This window comes from Syngnathus acus, chromosome 1 (assembly GCF_901709675.1).
Source record: "Syngnathus acus chromosome 1, fSynAcu1.2, whole genome shotgun sequence".
Lineage (NCBI taxonomy): Eukaryota > Metazoa > Chordata > Actinopteri > Syngnathiformes > Syngnathidae > Syngnathus > Syngnathus acus.
The window spans coordinates 13,282,676-13,305,625 of record NC_051087.1 but is presented as its reverse complement, the minus strand read 5'-3'; the positions used below and the strand labels follow the sequence as shown (position 1 = coordinate 13,305,625).

Genomic DNA, 22,950 nt, shown 5'->3' with positions numbered 1-22,950 from the left:
GATGTGAATCGAATTTTGGTGTAAGTCGGAACAGTAATAAAATGAAACAGTACAGTAATAAATAAAAAAAAAAACAATTCCTTTGCTTTATTCCTTTGGTTGGCTTGCACACCGGAAGGGGCTTTGCAAGAGAGAGGCAACGCAACATTCCAAAATGGCGTATACCATGTGAGTGGGTCACGCCGTCTTCCTCGGTCCACAGTCTCTCTCGCTGTGTATTCTTCCACCGCGCGCATCAACTACCGTATTTTTCGCACCAAAAGGCGCACTGGATTATAAGGCGCACCCTCATTGAATTTTTTATTTTAGAAATTATTTCATATATAGGGCGCACCGGATTAAAAGGCGCATAAAATAGAAGCTATACTGCAACAAACTGAGGTTGACTCGGGTTGCGGTATGCATCCACTAGCCCAGTGTTTCCCAACCACTGTGCCGCGGCACACTGGTGTGCCGTGAGAGATGTTCAGTTGTGCCGTGGGATTGTCCACTATTAATTACGGAGCGCATTGTAAACAGGATCGCCAAACCACTGGTCAGTTCGCGCAAGGCCTGGTCAGCCACTTGCTAATCGTGCATGCATGGAGAATCGGAGAATCTTGAAATGTTATGCTCTGTCGGTCTGATTGTGCTGCATTGGCACATATTCAGTTTATGTGTGTGTTGCTGTGTGATTTTGCTAACAGTGACAGACACTATGACGGTTGTGGTGCGTTTGTGGTCCAATGGAAATCAGAGCATGCAGTTCAACCGGAGAACCTGGATTGGTTATTTTTCACATACATAAAATAAACAGTCAAGTCGAGACACCTCGACTGTGATAGCCACTCAGCTGCTGTCAGAACAGCAGAGCGTCATTAAAAGTGACTTTGTTCTTATTGTTGCAATATTTATAGACCTAGTCTAAAACAGTAAACAAAATCACGTTGATTCTTTTATTTTAATCACAATCACTTTAAATAGTTTATTTTTTACACCGTCTAAAACCTTTTTAAAAAACAGTCACTTTTATTTAAAAAAAGGAATACAATTTAAAGAATATTTAGTATTTATTTCTATTAAATTATTCGACTCTCCATACATATATATAGGAATAGGACTTTACGTCTTTCGTTGTAATATAACTGATTTTAATATAGGAGCATAACAGATTTTTGTTGGCGGTGTGCCGCGAGATTTTTTCCAATGAAAAGGTGTGCCGTGAATGAAAAAAGGTTGGGAAACACTGCACTAGCCAATAACCAATAAGCCCTCTGTAAACAATCGCGTTTCTCAAACAATCTCCTATAAAATGATCAGAACTGACTAAAGTTCGATCTAACACTGGTACTGCTTACCTATGTTTCCCTCCATATCGATCCGTAAATTTACTCGAAACATTAACAGAGCAGCCTATTTTGACATGAAATAGCCTTGTGCGTATAGCAGCTATTATTATAGCATTAGCCACCCGCAAACTCCCATGAGCCTCAGCTCGCAGACCCCCATGAGCCTCAGCAAAGTGTAAACAATCGCGTTTCTCAAACGATCTCCTATAAAATGATTGGAACTGACTAAAGTTTGATCTAACACATTGGTACTGCTTACCTATGTTTCCCTTCCATATCAATCCGTAAATTTACTCGAAACATTAACGGAGCAGCCGGTTTTGAAATGAAATAGCCTCGCGGGTGCAACAGCTATTCGGTGACGCCCCCTGACCACAGTTGCCGTAATGTTGGGAAGCGATGCGACCTTGTAATTTACTAGTCGTACTAAAACGTACTGAAACATTTTGGCAGAGCACTGTGTACAACCAGTATGGATCAACGAATTCCTCAATTGATCCATATATAAGGCGCTGTGCATTATAAGGCGCACTGTGTTTTTTTGAGTAAAATGTAAGTTTTTAAGTGCGCCTAATAGTGCGGAAAATACGGTAGTTCCCGCGCACGTTAAGTATCTTAGAACGCTTTTACGATGCAAAACCGCTTTAAATACATGAAATGAAATACGTAAATCGGATGCACCGATACCACTTTTTTTAAAAACAGATATAAGTACAAGTACTTTGATTACACTACTTGTTGACACAGAGTACTGAAGAACACAAAAAATATAATTCCACCAAACTTAAATGTCATTTTTATTTTTCAATGCAAAAAGCAAATGTTACAGTTGACAGTGAATGACAGTAACAGTCTACTTTAAATATCTCACTTTTCTATTACTATAAAAAAAGAACCTCTTCTACATAAATAACAAATTCTTTGAAGTTTACCAGCAAAAAATACGAAAAAAAAATAACTGAGAACGGCATAACCTTGTTTGTTCAAAATTTTCTGTTGGCTACACCAATGCCTACTTGGAAAATGTACCAAGTGGAAGGTTCTTTTCTTGCATGTAAAACGACTCTTTGTGGGGTGAAATTATCCTCAATCCACTTTGCTGTCAAACTAATCAGAGACACTGCCCTGATTTTGTCATCTACCTAGACGTCTTGCCTAAAACCCGTCTAAAAAGGTCTAAAAGGGAAAGTTTTTAGACATCTATCCCATAGACGTCTATGCTATAGATCAGGGGCCCCCAACCACCGGGCCGTGGACCGGTACCGGTCCGTGGGTCACTTGGTACCGGGCCACCAAGCCGCACAGGAAAAAAAAAAACCTTTCTTTTATCGACGATCAATTAATTCAGGTCAAGACGCTCATCCCGGTCATGTGACATGTTTCCCCAGTCGAGCCGCAAAGCTAGCAAAAATTAGTCATAATTTATTTTGAAAAATATAAAAAAAATTGGCGATTCTCTCCCAATTAATCCATCGGTTCAGGTCAAGACGCCCGTCTCGATCACGTGACATGTTCCCGCGAAGCAAGCAAATATGAGCAAGTAACAGAGATGTTTGGAAAGCTTCTTTGGAAAGGGAAAAAAGCCCAATGAGGAGACGGAAGAAGAATAACCCGCGACTTCTAAGAAAGAAGCTGCATTTAAAAGAACATTTCTGGAGTCCTACTTAAAATATGGATTTATCGCCACAGGTGACTCTGCGCCAAGCCCACTCTGCATAATATGTGGTGACAGGCTGGCTAACGAAGCAATGAAGCCTTCAAAACTGCTTCGGCACATGGAGACCAAGCATCCTGTATTAAAAGACAAACCTTAACCACTTTGGGTGTCATTGTCTCTGATTGGGACTGGCTCGTTTCTGAGAAACAAGCTCAGCCCTCCCACTAATTCAACGTAACGGTGAGTTTTATTTTTATGTCGTTTATACTTGTTTTTCTGCCAGTCGTATCATTATTTTATTTCATCGTATTTTTATATTTATTATGAATGTATTATTTATTTATATAAATGTTTTTATATAAAGGCCAGTCCGCGAAACTATTTCTGTAACCGGTCCGTGGCGCAAAAAAGGTTGGGGACCACTGCTATAGATAGATGCAAAAAACGTCTAAAAAACTTTCACAAAGACTTCTAAAAGCTGTCTATCCCGTAGACGTCTATACAGGGATGAGAATTTTCTGCGGATTTCCGTGTTTTTGTCCGTCGGAAGTATCATTTTTGTGAATCGTGTAGATCCGTTGAGAAAATTGTTCTTTCCTCGCTTACCGTTTTTCTCACATACGTTTTTGCTTAGTATTTTCCTGCTTCCCGTTTTTTTGTCGCTTTGTGCGTGCTTACTGGTTCTCTCACCTAGGTCTTTTTTGCTTCGTTTTTTCTCACTGTTTTTTTTTACACTTCCGTTTTTTTCTTGCTTACCGCTTGCTTACCGTTTCTCTCACAGTGTTTTTTCTCATCTACCTTTTTTTCTTGCTTAGTTTTTTCTCTTACGATTTTTCTCACTTACTGTTTTTCTTGCCTATTGTTTTTTCTCGCTTACCGTTTTTTTCTAGCGTAGTTTTACCTTCATACCTTTTTCTCACTTCATTTTTTTGTCATCGTTTTTTCTCTCGCCTACCGCTTTTCCTCGCTTTTTTTCTCATGTACCGCTTTTATCGCGTACCATTTTTCTTGCCTATTGTTTTTCTCGCTTACCATTATTTCCGCTTAACTCTGCTTAGTTGTTCTCGTTTTCTGTTTTTCTCGCTTACTGCTCGCTCATGTTTTTCTCACTGTCTCGCTGTTTTTCTCTCGCTTATCGTACTTTTTTCTCGTTGATGGTTCTCGTGTTACCATTTTTTTCTCGCTTAACATTTTTCTCGCTTGTCGTTATTTCTCGCCTTTTCACATCATTTGCTAGCATTCCCCAATCCCAAGTTTTCATCCAGCTTCTTTGCCTTCACACGCAGTTTCTCCAGAAACTGCATTCTCTTCTCATTACTCATCATCCAATCAGTCAAAAGGGTCTCTTGATTGGGCCAGGAAAACTCTCTTAACTACAAATACTGCGCAGTTCAATGCAATAAACACAAAGCCCGGATGCACAAAGGCAATCAAAAAGAAAAAAAAAAAAGCATGCAAGTCTGGCTTTTCTAATAGCCCACTAGACTAAGATTAAGTATTAGATCAAACTATAAAGTGGTTACTTTTGTACAATTATCCCACAAACCATCTGTAGCTGGTGGAAAAGGCTGTGCCAAAAACAATTTGAACACTTTGACGATGTCTGTCCTCACATTTTAGCGCAGACTAGTCTAAGCGGAGCTTTGCTTGATGTCCTTGATGGACACGTGACCCCACACGATCATCTGCGTGATGCTTTGTAGATTGGCCTCTCTGTATTTGTAAGTCACCTCGTCGAGGCCGTTGATTGTGATCTGGAAATGATCGTCGGCGCACTTGATGACAACCTGAGCAACAACAAGGACACCATGCACGTGATGAGTGTGAACGGCATGGCAGCGAGCAAAGGCGGGAGATGTGACGTTCACGTTGACATTTTTGGGACTCGTGACTTTTTTGGGCGAGCAAACCTTACAGTTTCGCTAGCGATTGGAAGAAAATTCATGCTATGGTGGACATTTCTGAGTAGCATCACGAAGGACTGTAACATTTCCGTTCCATACTTTTTGTAGTTTGAAAAAGAAAATCACTCCAACCTTTCTTAGCGACTAGGTGCTCTTCAACCAGTAAATGTCCGCTTCCCATTGGAAACACTCAATTATTTTTTAAGATTGACGTATGTTTAGGGAGGTTCTACAAGATGGAATGGGTTTTGACAGACAGTTGTATGGATACGCCTTGCGCATATGAACAAACAACAAAGCGACAATAAGATAGAATTAACTAACCGTCACCAATCAAAGGTAAGGAATATTCCACACCAAAGTTTGGAAACCCCAAAACTAAGTGAGAGTGTGTGCAAAAATACTATGTGATTCACGTCACCTTGACTTCTCGTCCGCGTCCAGAGCTTTGCGTGGGATGCTCCTCTCTTTCGTTCCAAGTTGTGTTCACTCTGGAGTACAACCAAATCTTCTTGGTTACAAAGTTCAACTTGAGGAGCAGCGCGACCACGTTGTCGGTTTCGTCATCAGGCACAAACAGTTTGATTTTAAACCTGCAACACAGATGTACGACAGTGTGTTTGTGGTATTAGCATTCTTGTGCCCGTGTGGGAGTGGCTGGGGGTCCTCGTACCAATCTGCCAATTTATTTGCTCGTCCTGTGATGGTGATGACGTTGTTCACACGGAGACCTCCCTTCAGCTTGATCATTGATCCAAGCTGCAAACATGTAATCAAAACATAACTGGCCAAAACATCTTGAGTAGAAATCGCATGCAAACGCTAAGATCTGACACTGAAATGAGATTGTGTGGAAATCATTACAACTGTCTTTTGAACCTGTCCAGAAACGTGGGATGCAGAGAGAGAGAGAGAAAATAATCAACTCACTGCATTCGCTGACTTGGCGAGCTTGCTTCTGTGCAAGAGTACGCTGTCACCAGAATGGCTCTCCTCTGCCTTCTCTGAGGTGATTGCATAATGCGCTTTGGGCATCTTGCACATGAAGCTGTTGGGTATCTTGCAGCTTATCTGCTTCCATTTTCCAGCCTGAAAGATGAGCAAGAAGGATTTCAGTGGATCGTGCAGATGTTCTTGCAAACAGTCAATTGGCCACGCACCTTTTGCGACATCGCCACACAGTCCTTTTTCAGGTGTTTGGGTTCTTCCGGGGCCCAGTCGGTGAAGGTCACCTCGTGGCGGTCTGACCACTCAAACATGCCGAGGACAGTCTGGTCATGCAGTCCGGTCCACATATCGCTGGTGTCTGCAGAGGACAAAGGCGAGCAGATCTCTCACCCAGCGTTCAGGGGATAGTAGTTCTACAAAGACGGTTTGCGCACCGAGGGCAGAAGCAATTTTCACCCACGTCTGCTCCACCTCGGAAAGGATGGACACCAGATTGGCACCCAATTTCTTGCAGTCAGCTTGAGCAGCGGCCCACTCCTTCTTGTCCTCAAAAGCTTTGTAGCAGAAGCCCGCAAACTCCTCCCAGGACTCTCCCAAGCATCTCGGCTCTGCGGGTGAGATCCCGTGCGGGGTTAGCAGTAGTTGAGCAATTAACATGAAAAATGCTCCGTGAACTCACCTCCGTCTGCAAATGTGAAGGCCTGATCCGTCGAGTCGGCATTCCTGCAGGTCGTACATGTGACAATGAGCTGGGCCTCTTATTGGTACTTTGCCATAAACGTTGGCCACTCACTTGAGGGAGGTGATCCCGTTCTGGGTGGAGCCAGCAAAGCCCTTCTTTGCCACGGCTTTCATCACAATACAGTCTCCTCCGATGTCGTTAGGAATGACGCCGGCGTGAATAGCGGCCGCGCAGACGCTTGAGTCCTGCACTCACATTAAGTCAAGAACTCAACTGACTGGTCACAATAGGGAGGATTTGATTTCCTGAGTGGTGTGTGGAAATAAAATAATCTTTCAAATGGAACTACCATGTATAATGCGCCCGCATGTATAATACGCACCCTAAAAATGGCATGTTGATGCTGGAAAAAAGCCTGTACCATGTATAATACGCACCCAAATTTTGACTCCTACTTAAGTCCGTAAATGTAAAGTTATTTCAGAAAAAATTATTCTGCCGGTCAGTATCACTGCGCATGCGCTAGCAAACTCAATAGCGAAGAAATGTTTCGGATTTGTGTAGGGTACATTGTGACAGCAAACGAGCAGGTGATCGAGCAAGTGTCTGATACGAGAGCATTGTGTTCGTATGGAGCGTGTTTGAAGTGAACAGCAGAGAAGAAAGCGCATCTGTAATGGCGGCCTCCGTATGATATCCGGATTTAAAGAAAAAAAAAAAAAATAATTTGTACCCATGTATAATGCGCACCCCAGATTTTAGGACAATAAATTAGTTAAATTTTGCGCATTATACATGGAAAAGAACGGTAATTTGAAAATCCCAATTGAAATGTAGGTTCATCTTTGAAATGATGATTTTTGCCAAGAGCCAGTGCCTCTCCAATCCAAGGGTCAGCAATCCCGTACCTTATTGTAGACCAAGGTTCCTGTGACATTGTGTTTGGAGTTGGCGCACTTGGGTGGGCAGTGGAACCTGCAGAAGGAGAGGACAAGCAAATTGACGACAGGCGCTCACCGTCATGGAAACACCGGGGCAAGTGCGACTCACGTCATTGCCTTGGTCAAGTGGAGGCTGTTGAACGTGCTGTCACAGGTCATCCCATCTGTCAGACAAAAGGTGATATCAAAAGATGGGTTGCATGTTTTTACCGGCAGCGGAGGGAGAGACTCGCTTACCGTCACGTGCGCATCCCAAGAGGTCAAAGCTGAGGCCGAAGTCAACGCTGTCCTCCAGCGGCAGGATGCGGACGTACTGAGCGGAAAACGCAGAGCCAAACCGGTGCTCCCCCCCTCCGGTAAACTAGAAATAGCACTCTCATTTGTAATGGCAAGTTTGGGGGGCCCGGTCGGCGTCAGGTCGACTGGCTGGCCGCTCACCTTTTCGTCCGGGTGTTCAGTCCAGCTTTTGCCATCCAAACTCATCTTCATCTCAAAGTCGATGACCCAGGACCTTTGGTCAGTATGAGGACAGCCCTGGGTGACGATCCCGGTCACCTTTCTCACGTGACCGAGGTTAACCTGGATCCAGCTGGTGGAGGCTGCAGGACACAAGTTCGCTCAGGACACCAAACTGCCAGCGCCGAAGTAACTTTCGGTTGTCTACGTACGATCTTGTGACGGTCTCCAGCAGGAATTCTTGCTCAATTGAGCTTTCTCTGGGCTGGTGTCGCTCATAGAGGAGGAGGCTTCAAACGCTGAGTCGGCGATGCGCTTGTCCGCCTCGACCAAACTGTCAAGACACACTGAGGACAACCCAGAATCATGTTGCAACGGATCCCTGATAACTGAATCCTTGTGTTGTATTGTTCTGGGCATTGTTAGGAGCCGTCGATTCACTAGGCCAATGGTCGCCAAGCTTTATGGCGAGTGGTCCCCTGAACCTTTTAGCCATCGCATCAACGTCCGAAGCAGAACAGACCATTCAATGTGCCGTCATACCCCAACTCTGGTCGGGAGATACCGCATTAGACACAGAGACGTGAAGCCCACCTTTCCGTTCACAGCTGTAGACCATGTGCAGGTATTTGGAGACTGCAGGGCAGGTCTTCCGGACGCCCTCAAAAGGGTCAGCAAGACAATATTGACGGTTGTCACATTTCTGCCTGTAATGAGGGAGGGCTCCTCGCACCACACAAGTCTCTGCAAGTCACAAGGCCGAGAAGCTTATTTGGCTGCAACGGTCGTATCGTCGGACCACGGACGACGTCGCTTATGTCCTGTCATACCCTCTGTTGCGTTCTGAGTTGGACAAAGGCTGCCGCTCCTCCGTCCGTAGAAGGCCGACTGGATGCGGATGACGCTTTGACCCTCACTCTGACAAAAGAGGTCGACGTTCTTCTGGTGGTTGCACACAGGATCTCCCGAAAACCTGCGAGCGCACCATGATGTCTTTTTTCCGTCTCGCATCTTTTGACGTCAACATTCAGGATTCGGGGAGACTGACTTACCGTTATGGCGTGGAGGTTCCGGTTTCTGTCCTGCGAGGCAAAAGCCAAAGATGGGCATCAACCTGAATTGGCCATGAGTCAAATCTTACCTTTGGCTCTTTCTTGCACATGTAGTTTCTCTTCTTCTGGCAGTTGTCAAATTCCCATTTTCCAGTTCACTTTCAATGTTATAGAAAAGGCCAGTTTTCAGCAGAGGATTTACTAGGGCTATCTGTAAGGAGACGGCAGATGCTAAGCGCTCCTCTCCATTGCTCCAGACCGTCGGCAACAAATATTGGACGGCGTTTGGACCCACCTGTGGTCCAGTGGGTGTAACGAAAGGGAGACCTGTCAGTCCACTTTAACCCCTCTTGAGTGATCATGGTGTTGGTGGCCAACCACCAAGAAGAAATGTTTTCATAAGCGCTGGACAGACCTTTGGATCAAACAGAAATAAGATGACACCAGTGAATGACTTTAAGCCTATACGTATTGTAATGCCCCTCAGTGCGTCAAGGATGTTCAGACGGTTTGATCGCCGCTTTTATTATGACAAAAAAAAGGCAACAGAAAAATGTGCAAACAGGAGCTGCTGGTGGCCACAACTCACGCCCATGCGCCTCACACACCAACTGATTGCCAAGCTAACCAGCCCGCACAACCCACCCCGCATGACGTCATTCTCACTCCTGGCCCTGCCCTCACACGCCCAGACACAACAAACAATAATACAGGACATTACACTATCATGGTTATAAATTCATTTGACATTCTACTCATTCCGTTGTGCATCAAGTGGAACAGCAAATCTTTTGTCTGAATTCTTCGTCGTCATAGCGTCACAAGCTCCTCTTTTACCCCTGTTCTCAATAGTTTTGGTGCGGTCTCTTTAAATGCAAATAAGATACTTCAAGATACTCAAAGTCAAAGTCAAAGCCAAAGTCAGCTTTATTGTCAATCCCTTCATATGTCAAGACACACAAAGAACCGAAATTCCGTTTCCTCCATCCCACGGTGACGAGACATACAAGTAGGCGACACAAAACAAAAACAAGAAGGCACAAACCATAAATAATAAATAATAAATAAATGAGCGATGAATAAATAATAAACCAATAACCCAATAAATAAGAGGGGCAAAACCGAGCCAGTGTGCATCCAGCAGACCGCAAGAACAGGACGCTACGCTGAAAGGGGGAGCGAGTTCAGGATCCTAACAGCCTGGAGTACGAAGCTGTTGGAGAGTCTGGTGGTGCGGGAGCGCAGGCTCCTGTACCGCCTCCCAGAGGGCAGAAGATCAAACAAAGAGTGAGCGGGGTGACTCACATCACTCACAATCTTGGTCGCCTTGCGGGTGAGATGGGAGGTGTAAATGTCCTTCAAGGAGGGGAGAGAAGCACAATAGTCTTACTAGCCGTTTTCACTATGCGCTGCAGGGCCTTCAAGTCATAGTCAGTGCAGCTGCCACCCCAAACAGCAATACAGCCGGAGAGGACGCTCTCAATGGTTGCCGCGGTAAAAAGTAGTCATGATGGCGGAGGAGCCCCCGCTCGCCTGAGTTATCCGAAGGAAGTACAGGCGGCGCTGGGCCTTCTTCGCCAGCGATGCGGTGTTGGTGGACCAGGAGAGATCCTCACTGATGTGCACCCCCCAGGAAACCTGGCGCTGCTCACTCTCTCCACCACAGCACCGTCGATGGTCAGCGGCAGGTGTTGGGCGTGACCCTTCCGGAAGTCAACAACAATCTCCTTGGTCTTGTCGACGTTCAGCAGGAGGTTGTTGTCCCTGCACCACGCGGTCAGAAGGTCAACCTCCAGCCTGTATTGAGTCTCGTCTCCCTGTTGATGAGACCCACCAGAGTCGTGTGTCAGCAAACTTCACTATGCGGTTGCCGCCTGCAGGTGGCAGCGCAGTCATGCGTCAGGAGGGTGAAGAGCAGCGGACTGAGCACGCAGCCTTGGGGGGCCCCTGTGCTCAGCGTGATGCTGGCGGAGATTTTGTCGCCCAACACGTACCACCTGTGGCCTCTGACAGAGGAAGTCCAGTAGCCAGTTGCAGAGGCAGGTACTGGGCCCAGCCTTGTCAAGTTTGCTGATGAGACGCTGTGGCACAATGGTGTTGAAGGCAGAACTGAAGTCCACAAACAGCAACCTCACATACGACTCTCTCCCCTCCAGGTGGGTGAGGGCCGAAGTGGAGGGCAGAGCAGATGGCATCCTCAGAGGACCGTTTGGCTCGGTACGCAAACTGGAAGGGGTCAATGGTGGGGGGGAGAGAACTGACGGATGTGCTCCATGACAAGCCGCTCAAAGCACTTCATGATGATGGGGTAAGTGCCACGGGGCGGTAGTCATTGAAGCAGGACGGAGCAGGCTTCTTCGGCACAGGTACGATGGTGGCAGCTTTGAAACACGACGGGACGATGGCCTGCTGCAGGGAAGTGTTAAAGATGTCTGTGAAGACACCCGTCAGCTCACCAGCGCAGTCCTTCAGCGCTCGACCCGGGATGTTGTCCGGGCCCGCCGCCTTACGGATGTCGATAGCGGCAAGCGCCCTCCTCACGCTGTCGGCGGAGAGGCACAGGGGCAGCTCGTGGGAAGGGGGAGTGGCCTTCAGCGGGCAAGTGCTGTTCTGGGCGTCGAAGCGAGCAAAGAAGCGGTTGAGGTCATTGAGCAGACGGACGTCGCCTTCACAGCTCGGCGGCGCGGGCTTGTAGTCCGTGATGGTCTGAATGCCCTGCCAAAGGCTCCGTGCGTCCCTGCTGTCCTTGAAGTGGGCGGTAATTTTGCACGAGAACGCCCTCTTCGCTTCTTTGATGCCCCGGGACAGGTCGGCCCTCGCAGTCCTCAAGCCAGCCTCATCCCCCGCCCTGAAGGCTTTGTCCCTGGCCCTCAGCAGCCTGAAGACAGCCCCTGTCAGCCATGGCTTCCGGTTAGCCCGAGTGACGACGGATATTGAGTGTGTCACATCATCAATGCACTTCCTGATGTAGGAGGAAACAGAGTCAGTATACTCCTCAATGTCCGCCCGACCGTCGCAAGTGGCAGCCCTCCTAAACACGTCCCAGTCAGTAGAGCCAAAGCAGTCACGAAGCGCATCAGAGGCACCCTCAGGCCGCACCCGCTTGCGAACTGGTCTGGATGTTCTCACCTTTTGTCTGTATGCGGGCAAAAGCATAACAGTGATATGGTCAGAAAGTCCAAGATGCGGGAGGGGGGCGGCTTTGAAAGCTCCTTTATGCGAAGAGTAGACCAGGTCCAGGAAGCTGTCGCCACGCGTAGGAAAATCAACATGCTGGTGAAGCCTCGGAAAAACAGACTTCAGGTTAGCATGATTAAAATCCCCAGCGAAGATGGTGAAACCGTCAGGGTGCGCTGTCTGTTGGTCACTGACAGCCTGGTACAGTTCACTAAGAGCCGCGACCCTGTCGCCTCCGATGTTGGAAGGCGGGATGTAAACCGCGACCAGCAGAATCGCGGTAAATTCCCTCGGCAGGTAAAAAGGACGGCACTTAATGATCACAAACTCCGCCAGTGGCGAGCAGTGCCTGCATACCACCACAGAGTCCCGGCACCACTCGTCACGGATGTAGACGCATATTCCACCTCCACGAGATTTCCCCCCTCGTACAATGGCCCGGTCCGCCCGATAGCACGCTAGCCGCTCCAGACGTACAGCCGAGTCCGGAATGTTGCCGGTCAACCAAGTCTCAGTGAACACGAGCACACAGCAGTCACGCACCGTCCGGTTTGTAGATCTCAGCAAGCGAATGTAATCCATTTTGTTGTCCAGCGATCGAACATTCGCCAGAAGAATGGAAGGCACGGCCGGGCGAGCCGGGTTGGCCGCCAGCCTGGCCCGGACGCCCCCACGCTTGCCCCTCTTCAGCCTCCTCGCACACCGCTTTCGACGCTTCCCAACCGGGGGAGGAATAGCAGACGAGTCCGGCGACGCTTCAGGACGTAGCAGTCCGAGCTCCTTTAATGTCCCCGCATCAAAGTCCAGAACTCGACAAAACTCGCTTTCGCCTCCAGGCCGGACATTTCCTTGCACCGCAAACCTTTAGCTCGAATAAAAGATGTCAACAGCAGAAGACTTGTCCTTCCAACCATACATAACACGTAACAGAATAAATGTGGCTCTTTGCGGTACACAGTAAAAAAATGTGGCTCTTAGTCTCTGACCGGTTGGCCACCCCTGCCCTATACAGTCCTCAGCCTCCACAACACAACCACTTGGGGTCTGGTAACCAACTGCAGGTGACGTCACAAAGTTTTCTTTGTCTTGAGCAATAAAAGACAACTGGCAAAAAAGTTCTTTCAAAATGTCACTTTCTTTGGCATATCTAGACTCTACAAATATCGCAAGATTCTCAACCAATAGTACTGATCGAGCCCATATGCCTACCTAGTATGTAGGTCTGCTCCGTGTTGTCAGTGATGCTGAGCAGGTTGCCTCCGAGGCGGACACAGTCGTCTCGCGCCTCCTGCCATGTCTTGGCATGGTTGCGGTTGACCAGGTAGCAGATGTCCTTAAAGGGGTTCTTCACCCACGAGCCGCATTTTATGCTCCGGCCTGCAAGCAAGACTCGCGTCATTTGAGGGCCAACTAGCCAACGACCAATCACGTGTCAGCCGCAGGGTGGGACGCTCACCTTTTAATTTTGGCGGATCATGGCGAGCCTCTCGGATTTTGGCTGCAAGAACGCAAGGGGGATCAAATATGAGAGAGCAGTGAGAGGTTAAAGGGCAAAGTGAGCTGTGGTGACTTTTGGACCTTTTTTGCAGACAGATGGTTGCTCTTTAGTGCAGGGCCACTGATAAAATTGTCCAGAAGCTGACAGAGCAAAGCAGTCACCGCGTCCTGTAGACTGTTCTCCCCTCAGCGTGATGTAGTCCTGCGGATGACAGGATGGATACCACTTGAGTGCGTTTGGTGTTGCAACTTATTTTCTTCAAACGTTCAGATTTTTTTCCTTTTCTCATTACTGTACTCCATTTTTAACATCAACAACTACAATGTTCCTATTTTGTTCTTTGTAAAATTCTGCACTTTTATATGACCAGACAAAAAAAACTGTATATAACTATTTTATTCAAGCTTGTCAATTTTATTTGTCTTAAAACAACTGCAAGTTAATCTGTGTTCGTGGCCCAGCCCCTTTGAAACTTAACACATTTTTTTCTGCTCTTGCAACATTGTAACCAACCCAACTTTGGCTTTCTCATATCTCATTCTGGACACATTTTAGACAGCTGTAGGCGTTTTGCTTACTGCAGACGTTGCGTCGCTCCAGGAAAATTTGTTGTCTTTGTTCTTCTTGAGTCCCATTAAAGGCCAATATCCTTTATCATCTCGTACGTGAGCTTGAGTAAAGCAGAACAAGCGCTAGTTGCAAAGATGCTGGTGATCATTGCGGGATGATCACAGAATTGTTGGTTTGTCTTGGTGCTCACCAGCCAAGAACTTGTTTTCGTCCTCTGAGTGGACGCTGGCCAAGTAACCATCCCGTCCCTTGCAGAATTTCTCGGCGGCCTGCCAATTCTTACGTTTCCACTCAAAATGATAGCAAGAGTCGTCGAACAGGAAGTCGCCGGGGTCGCAGGAGGAAGCTGAAGCCACAAACAAACTTGGATTGGAAAAGCACGGCGGCACGATGCAGGAGTAAAAACCAGAGTGACAGCCACTTACTCTCCACTCTATCGTAACCAAAGTCTTTCAAGGAACACTGCCGGCCTTCTGGGCAGTCTGCAGAAAGACCACACAATTAAAATGTCCCTTTCGACATCAACATGACAACTCCTGAGCAGACTTACCGTCCAGCGAGCGCTCGCACATGAACGCCAACGAGGATCCGCACGAGGCTTGTCGCCACTTTCCTGGCTGACTCTCGGTCCACGAGCCTTGGTTGACGTACGCGCAGGACTGTACATCGGAGCTGTCGGGAGAAGTCGTGAAAAGCATCTTACAAACAGGATGAATTGGAGGTTCTTTTCTTGCTCTCTTTTAACAAAATACTTTTTTTTCCCCCCTCGTCACATGTGCTCTTTCCCATTTTGGAAAGGGGACCCAAACATTGCCTAACATTCAAGACATGAACTTCTTACCTTCCAACTTGACCTGGAGCCCAGTTGGAGTAGGTCATCGTCTCACGAATATCTGACCAAGTCAGCTTCTTTTGCTCCTTGTCATACCGACACCAAGCCTCGTCGCATTTCTGCAGAGACCAATCCCGCTTGTCAGTCGCGTGCGTACCAGTAGAAAATCAACTGCTTGCGCTTCCGTCTCACCAGATTGGAGAGTCCGATCCAGAAGGGGTTCTTGCCCATTTCGTTCTTCACAAAGGCTTCCTCGTCCGATGAGCCGATGGAGACCAAGTCGCCGCCCTCCCAGAAGCAGTTGTACCGAGCCCCCAGCCAACCGTTGGGGGTCTCCATCTTCTTGTAGCAACTGGACTGGTGAAGACTCCACCCCTTCTCACATGCTGATTTAGGAATGGCTGAGGACACCATTATTATGCCGTTATTTAGAATGGCAGAAATATAGAATTATCCGCACGTAATGGCATGACTTGTCTTGTCAGCATTTTGTGGAAACTAAATTCCAGTGAGTTTTTTACCAATCGTGTCAACTGCGGCACCGAGAATCAAAGGACTTTAGAAAAGGCCTTCCTTAATACTTCATATCTGATGACACAACTCTAAGAATAAGACCAATGTCAAATCATGCCTCTTCCTCTTCTCTTGCAGATGTAGCTGCTGCGCTTCTCCTTACAATCGGCTTTTGCCCAGCGGCCGTCAGCAGTGAGCAAGGAAAGGCAGCTTCCACCTGGGCCTTCTCCGGCGATGCCTGGAAGGAGACGACAAATGCTAAGCACTCATCCGTTTTGTCGCCGACAAACATTCCCCGGGTTGTAGGCCGACCTGTTTTCAGGTTTTTGTAAGTGGACGTCGATCCGTCAATCCACTCGATGCCGTTAGTGATATTGGCATTGGCGCCCAACCACAGAGTGGGACTGCTCAGGGGACGAGCGTACAGACCTTTGGATCAAAGTTAAACAACGACCAAGAGTTTGAACATCGTACAGGTGCGTGTGTAACAGCGTTGTTCCCTCTGGAGTCCACGGGGCATAAACTGTGCGAGCCTCTATAGTGTCCTCTGGGACGTTTACCTTGTATGAAGTTCTGTTCATCAGAGTGGGTGATGCTGAGCAGGTCGCCTCCGAGGCCGACGCAGTTGTCTCGCGCCTCCTGCCAGGTCTTGGCACGGTTGTGGTTGATCAGGTAGCAGAAGTCGTTGGACGGGTTGTCCATCCACCAGCCGCACTTTTTGCTCCAGCCTGCAAGCGAGACCCGTGTCACTTGAGGGCAAAGCGACGACCGACCGAATGCAGGGTGGGATGCTCACCTGGTCCCCATGTTGATGACGGCAGAACAGGGAGAGCCCCTTGTACCTTGGCTGCAAGAACGCAAGGGGGATCAAAAAAGAGAGTAATAACAGGTTCAAGGGCAAAGTGAGCTGCGGTAACTTGCGGACCTTTTTTGCAGATAGATGGCTGCTCTTTAGCGCATGACCACTCATCAAATTGTCCAGAAGATGACAGAGCAAAGCACTCTTCGAGTCCTGTAGACTTTTTTCCCACCAACTGCGTGACGTAGTCCTGCGGACGACACGTCGGACGCCACTTGAGCCTGTTTTGTGTTGCGCTTGGTTGAATGAGTTTTTCCATTCCGTGTTGGAGCATTTCAACTTTCTTTTGGTGAAATCCCAATTTTGAGCGTTTCGGTGAAAACTGCATACTGGGCCAGTTTCATCCTGTCATCCTGTTTTATTCTCCGGAATTCCGTCAAATTCTGCACTTTATCCTACAAGACTGATTCCTTTTTTTTTTTTTTTTTTTAAATCTCATTCAAGTTTTTCGTAGTGAAGTGAAGTGAAATTTATTTTTGAACATAAGATCGACCAAACACAAAATCATTTTTTCACATTTTCACATAATTTCATGTTATGCCAATGAGGCACATAAATCAACATGTTCAAAAAAGGAGAAGGAAGAAGCTATTGCTTGTTTTCCATACCCCTTTTATACATCATAATTCTCAACAGTAGTTAGTTTTTTCGAAGTACAGAAACCTGATTTATCGGAGGAAGATAATTTTAGAAATGAAAAGCGGTTTATACAATAATATTCTGAAAAGAAAAATAAATAAATAGGATATGGACTATATAGCTGAAAACAGACAGGCAGAAGATTTCAATTACTATAATTTTCTAGTGTCAAATTTTTAAAGTGTTCTTTGAATTGGGCATTGTGTTTACTTTCTTTGATCGTTACAGGTAACTTATTCCATAGCTTTACCCCATTGACAAATATGCACATGCTTTTGAGGGTGGTGCGCACCTTAGGTTGTAAAAGACTCCCTCTCCTTCTTAGACTGTAAACACTTTCTCTTTCTATGAACCATTTTTGTATATTAGGGAGTAATTTTTTTTAGCTTTATAAATAATTTGTGCGGTCTTGAAATCTGTTCATTTCAATATCATTCTAAAGGAGAAACGGCAAGTTTGTTCCGCAAATGTTCCAGCTTATATACTTCAAAAGCATTTTTCTATTCAATTCCAATCTTTTGCCTTTGGGTAGAGGCGAATGCCAACTTCTTTAGACTGCAGTAAATTTTTAACTTACTGTAGATTTTCCGTCAATCCACTCAAAAATGTTTTTCTTCTTCTTCAATCCCACAAAAGGCTGAGATCTTCCTGCGTCTCGCATGTGAGCTTGAGGAAAGCAGAACAAGCGCTTCAGCACAAAAAGAGCATCCACTTGTCGGATGTTTCTTGGCACTTGCTGACCTGCCAAGAAATTGCCTTCATCCGCTGAGAGGACGCTGGCCAGATGACCTTTGTTTCTTTTGCAAACCCTCTCGGCGGCCCACTGCACCTTCTTCACCCCCTCGAAACGATAGCAAGACTCGTCAAACAGGAATTCGCCAGGGTCGCAGGAGGAAGCTGAAGCCACAAACAAACTTGGATTAGAGAAGCACGGCGGGACGGTGGAAGAGTAAAAACAAGCGTGGCAGCCACTCACTCTCCACTCGAAGGTAACCAAAGTCTTTCAAGGAACACGGCCGGCCCTCCGGGCAGTCTGCAAAAAGACCACGCAAGTGAAATGTCACTTTCGACATCAACATGACAACTCCTGAGCAGGCTTACCGTCCAGCGGGCGCTCGCACATAAACGGCAATGAGGATCTGCACGAGCCGTGTCGCCACTTTCCTGGCTGAGTCCACACACCTTGGTTGACGTACGCGCAGGAATCCACGTCGGAGCTGTCGGGAGAAGTCGTGATAAGCATTTCAGTATTTTTTTCTTGCTTTCTGGTGAAAACTTGAAAAAAGGTCTTTTTTCCCCTCATCACGGTGCTCTTTCCCATTTTGGAAAGGGGCCCCAAAACCTTGCCTGACAGTGAAAGGACATCAAGACGTGACTTTTTTACCTTCCAACCTGACGGGAGTCCCAGTTGGAGTAGTTTCCCGTCACGCGGACATCGGACCAAGTCAGCTTCTTTTGCTTCTTGTCATACCGACACCAAGCCTCTTCGCATTTCTGCACAGACCAATCCCGCTTGTCAATCGCGTACCGGTAGAGAATCAACTGCTTGCGCTTCCGTCTCACCAGATTGGAGAGTCCGATCCAGAAGGGGTCGTCGTTGCCCATTTGCTTCTTCACAAAGGCTTCCTCGCCCGATGAGGCGACCGAGACCAGGTCGCCGCCCTCCCCGACGCAATCGTGCCGAGCCCCCAGCCAACCGTTGGGGGTCGCCATCTTCTTGTAGCAACTGAAGCCGAAAGGGAGCCACCCGTAGACCGTATCACATGACGTCTGATCGACTGAGGAAACATTTGGGGGATTGTAGAATATTTTTATTTGACGCATATTCCACTTATTCAAGCTCATCTCTGTTGAGTGTGGGCCTCAGGTCGTGGGTACTTTTAGCCCTCAAGAAACGCTGACGTACGAGTACAGAGAATAGAATTGGCTCAGCCGGCTCCGATCCAAATTTAACCATCAAGCAGTCTTTTTTTGTGACCATCTTTCCCCCGAGATAATACTGGCAGTCTGGGATCAGAGTTTTAACAATGAGTGGTTTGGTTTGTGACCGTTTAGGGTAGAGACTCAATGTAAAAAGCACGAAGTCTGGAAGGCACGGGAGGAACTTTTCTGGACGCGAGAAATTTCCACATCTTGGAGGAATAAAATCTTTTTCCAATCAGCTATTGTCTTGAGATATTTTTTCCTTCCCTGAGGAAGCCACTTTCAACAGCGAGTTCCCGGAGATTAACTAATAATAATAATATACATTTATTTATAAGGCGCCTTTTAAGGCACTCAAGGCTGCCAACTGACCAGCGAAAACAATTTATCACAGTATTATCAACGTTTTGCCACCAATGTTGTGGGAAACAAGAAATTCAGACCAGCTGCAGTCCTAATTCCAGTTTTGCCGATTGCGTTAGCTCATGACTTGACAATTGACACGCTCACAACACACACATATTTCATCGAGAGGACTTCAGAAGTCAGTGCGAATCGGCCAGCGTCACGTTACCTCTTCCTCTTCTCTTGCAGATGTAGCTGCTGTTTTTTCGGCATTGGTCAAATTTCCAGTCGCGTCGTCGGCAGTGAGCAAGGAAAGGCAGCGTCCGCCAGTGGCGTCACTGGCGTTATCTGGAAGGAGACGACAGACGCTAAGCACTCGTCCGTTTTGGTCGCCGACAACATTCGGCGGGTTTGAGACCGACCTGCTTTCAGGTTTTTGTAAATGAACGGGGATCCATCAGTCCACTTGCTGCCTTCAGTGATCTCGGCATTGGCGCCCAACCATAGAGTCAGCGGAATGTCGCACAGATCTTCCAATCAAAGTTAAACAACGATCAAGAGGTGCATTGTTCCTTCTGGAGTCCATGCGGCATAAACTGTGCAAGGTAAAGTGCTCCATCGTGTCCTCCGGGGACTTTACCTTGTATGAACTTCTGTTCAGTGTCGTCGGCAGGCTGAGAAGGTCGCCTCCGTGGTCCGACGCATTTGTCTCGCGCCTCCTGCCAGGTCACGTCCTGGTTGTGGCTGATCAGGGTAGCAGAAGTCGTTGGCGGGTTCTCCATCCACCTGCCGCACCTGTCGCTCCAGCCTGCAAGCGAGACTCGCGTCACGTGAGGGCCAACTGGCGACAAGAGCGCGACCACGGATGTGACGCCCACCTAGCCTGAATCTTGACGACGGATGAGCAGTAAGAGCCTTTCGGACCTTGGCTGCAAGAGGGATCAATAATGAGCGCGCGGTGAATGGGCAAAGGGAGCCGTCGTGACTTTCAGACCTTTTTTGCAGATGGCTGGATTGTTGTTGTTGTGCAGCCATAGTCACAAGTAAGACCATAGAAACAGCTATGCAGTTGTACTTGAAAAGTTGCAATCGTGGGGTGTCGTCCTGCACACATGACAGAGATAACTTGAGTGCATGATGGCTTTTTTTTTTCGCTCTTGTCAATTACAATTCTAATTGCCATCAAGCTGCAGCTTTGTCCTTGTTCCAGCTGATTTTCTGAAAAACATTTCTTCATAGCTTCTTGTAACATTGCGGCCATTCCGGTCAAAGTTTGATTTTTGTTTTTGTTCAAGAAAGCTTTTTCCTGCTTAAATGACACTTTGTATCTCACTTTTATCTTTTGAATTTCAGTACGACATCTCATTCATTCATATCATATCATTCTGGACAAATGACAACTTTTTAGGTCACTTAAACATTTCACTTACGATAGATGTTCCATCAGTATACTCATAATTGCCATTCTTCCTCGCGAGTCCCACCCAACCACGTCGAGCGCGCCCAATGTGAGCTTGAGAAAAGCAGAACAAGCGCAAGTTGCAAAGATGCTGGTGAGCATTGCGGGATGATCGTGGAATTGTCGGTTTGTCTTGGCGCTCACCACCCAAGAAATTGACTTCGTCCTGTGAGTGGACGCTGGCCAGGTGACTTTTGCGTCCCTTGCAGAAGTCCTCAGCGGGCTGCCAAATCATCTCCTCCCGCCCAAAATGATAGCAAGAGTCATCGAACAGAAAGTCGCCAGGGTCGCAGGAGGAAGCTGAAGCCACAAACAAACTTGGATTGGAAAAGCACGGCGGGACGGGCGGGTGCAGGAGTAAAAAGAAGCGTGGCAGCCACTCACTCTCCACTCGATCGTAACCGAAGACTTTAAAGGAACACTGCCTGCCCTCCAGGCAGTCTGCAGAAAGACCACACGTTTGAAATGTTCCTTTTGACATCATAATATAATTCGTGCGGGCTTACCGTCCAGCGAGCGCTTGCACATGTATGGCAACGAGGATCCGCACCAGCCGTGTCGCCACTTTCCTTGTTGATTATCGTGGTGCACGCCAAGGTTGACGTACGCGCAGGACTCCACGTCGGAGCTGTAGGGAGAAGTCGTGAAAAGCATCTCAGTATTTCCTCTTACTTTCTGATGAAAAATTGACAAAAGCTCTTTTTCCCCCTCATCACGATGCTCTTTCCCATTTTGGAAAAGGACATTTTGACAGTGAAAGGATGCAAAAACGTAACCTTCTTACTTTCCGTTTAGACCTTTAGCCCAGTTGGAGTAGGTCACAGTCACGCGGACATCGGACCAAGTCAGCTTCTTTTGCTCCTTGTCATACTGACACCAAGCCTCGTCGCAATTCTGCAGAGACCAATCCCGCTTGTCAATCGCGTACCAGTAGAGAATCAACTGCTTGCGCTTCCGTCTCACCAGATTGGAGAGTCCCATCCAGAAAGGGACGTCGCCCATTTTCCCCTTCACGAAGGCTTCCTCGGCCGACGAGGCAACGGAGACCAGGTCGCCGCCCTCCCAGACGCAGTCGTGCCGAGCCCCCAGCCAACCGTTGGGGGTCTCCATCTTCTTGTAGCAACTGGAGCCGAAAGGGAGCCAGTCTTCTTCACACGCTGAGCCCGGATCAGCTGAGGACACATTTGAGACTTGTATGACGTACTGGCATAACGTCAGCAGCGTCTTGGCATTTGTATCGAGTTTTGTTTCAAAAGACAGAAAGTTGGTTCAGATTAACCCAAGTAGTGGGTCAATCCAATCGGTATTTCTTTAAAACGAATTTAGGTTATTTTCGTAACCAGCATTCATTCCAGTGCATGTTTCTCCATTTGCACTTACGATGACATTCTCCCATGTGATTTTTTCAAGTCCTAAATGGCATTCAAATGCAAGCAACACACTGAACACACCTCACTGCCATTGACTATTGGACGAAAATGAAAATGGATCAGCTGTCAAAAGGATAACGTTAAAATAGAGAAAAGAAGCTTGAGATTAAGTCGTTTGTGGTGGCATTTTGCTTGCATCGACAATGTGGCAGGCAGCTTGTGACGCAGTGAATCAAAAGGCACGCGCTTTCCGTTTTTGGTTGTTGCCTTCTATTAGCTCACCACTAAATGACACTAATTTCTACACTTAGCCCACAAAAGACATGCTCAAATACGCCTTCGTGTGGATGATTTATGTACTGCTTGCTCTAATAACCTGAGCCCCACATTATTGATGTGGCTTCTTTGTTAGCGTAATGGAGAAAACACAGCAATGAAATGGGAGAACGTCAAGTCAAGTTGGGGGTAACCAAACTTGGTTTTCCTGCAAGTCACTTTTTTATTTCTTTACCTCAGGCAGGGGTCGGCAACCCAAAATGTTCAAAGAGCCATATTGCCCCCCCAAGAAAAACATACCTATCTGGAGTCGCAAAAATCTAAAAGCCTTTTATAAGGCTACATAGACTGTCAATACATAAGCTGTATGCCTACTATTGAAATAATGAAGCAGGCTACAAATAAAAAATTAACATTAATAATTAAATGTCTATTCTCCCTGCAGCGCATCCTGGAGAGAATTAGGCACCACGTGACTACTGATGTACGATAGAGTTCACGTACCTGCATAGCAGAGCTGT

The 22,950-nt window shown here is 47.1% G+C and overlaps 2 protein-coding genes and 3 long non-coding RNA genes across 5 annotated transcripts in view; all 5 read right to left on the bottom strand.

The window, feature by feature from the left end:
- The window catches only part of LOC119122085 (C-type mannose receptor 2-like), a 184,243-nt gene that overhangs the window by 29,334 nt on the left and 131,959 nt on the right, over positions 1–22,950 (bottom strand). The window lies entirely within an intron of this gene.
- Positions 9,367–13,713, bottom strand: LOC119128410. Its single transcript, XR_005099003.1, has 3 exons — positions 13,602–13,713; positions 13,355–13,522; positions 9,367–9,383 (listed from the first exon to the last, which is right to left on the bottom strand). It is a non-coding gene; the product is annotated as an uncharacterized LOC119128410 (long non-coding RNA).
- Positions 14,280–21,225, bottom strand: LOC119128406. Its single transcript, XR_005099002.1, has 3 exons — positions 21,168–21,225; positions 14,404–14,559; positions 14,280–14,313 (listed from the first exon to the last, which is right to left on the bottom strand). It is a non-coding gene; the product is annotated as an uncharacterized LOC119128406 (long non-coding RNA).
- On the bottom strand, positions 18,112–18,799 carry LOC119128332 (lymphocyte antigen 75-like). Its single transcript, XM_037260598.1, has 2 exons — positions 18,441–18,799; positions 18,112–18,273 (listed from the first exon to the last, which is right to left on the bottom strand). The coding sequence occupies exons 1-2, from the start codon at positions 18,767–18,769 to the stop codon at positions 18,129–18,131; spliced, it is 474 nt and encodes a 157-aa protein (XP_037116493.1). The 5' UTR covers positions 18,770–18,799; the 3' UTR covers positions 18,112–18,128.
- LOC119128394 lies at positions 19,619–19,996 on the bottom strand. The gene is made up of 3 exons (XR_005098998.1): positions 19,965–19,996; positions 19,747–19,854; positions 19,619–19,672 (listed from the first exon to the last, which is right to left on the bottom strand). It is a non-coding gene; the product is annotated as an uncharacterized LOC119128394 (long non-coding RNA).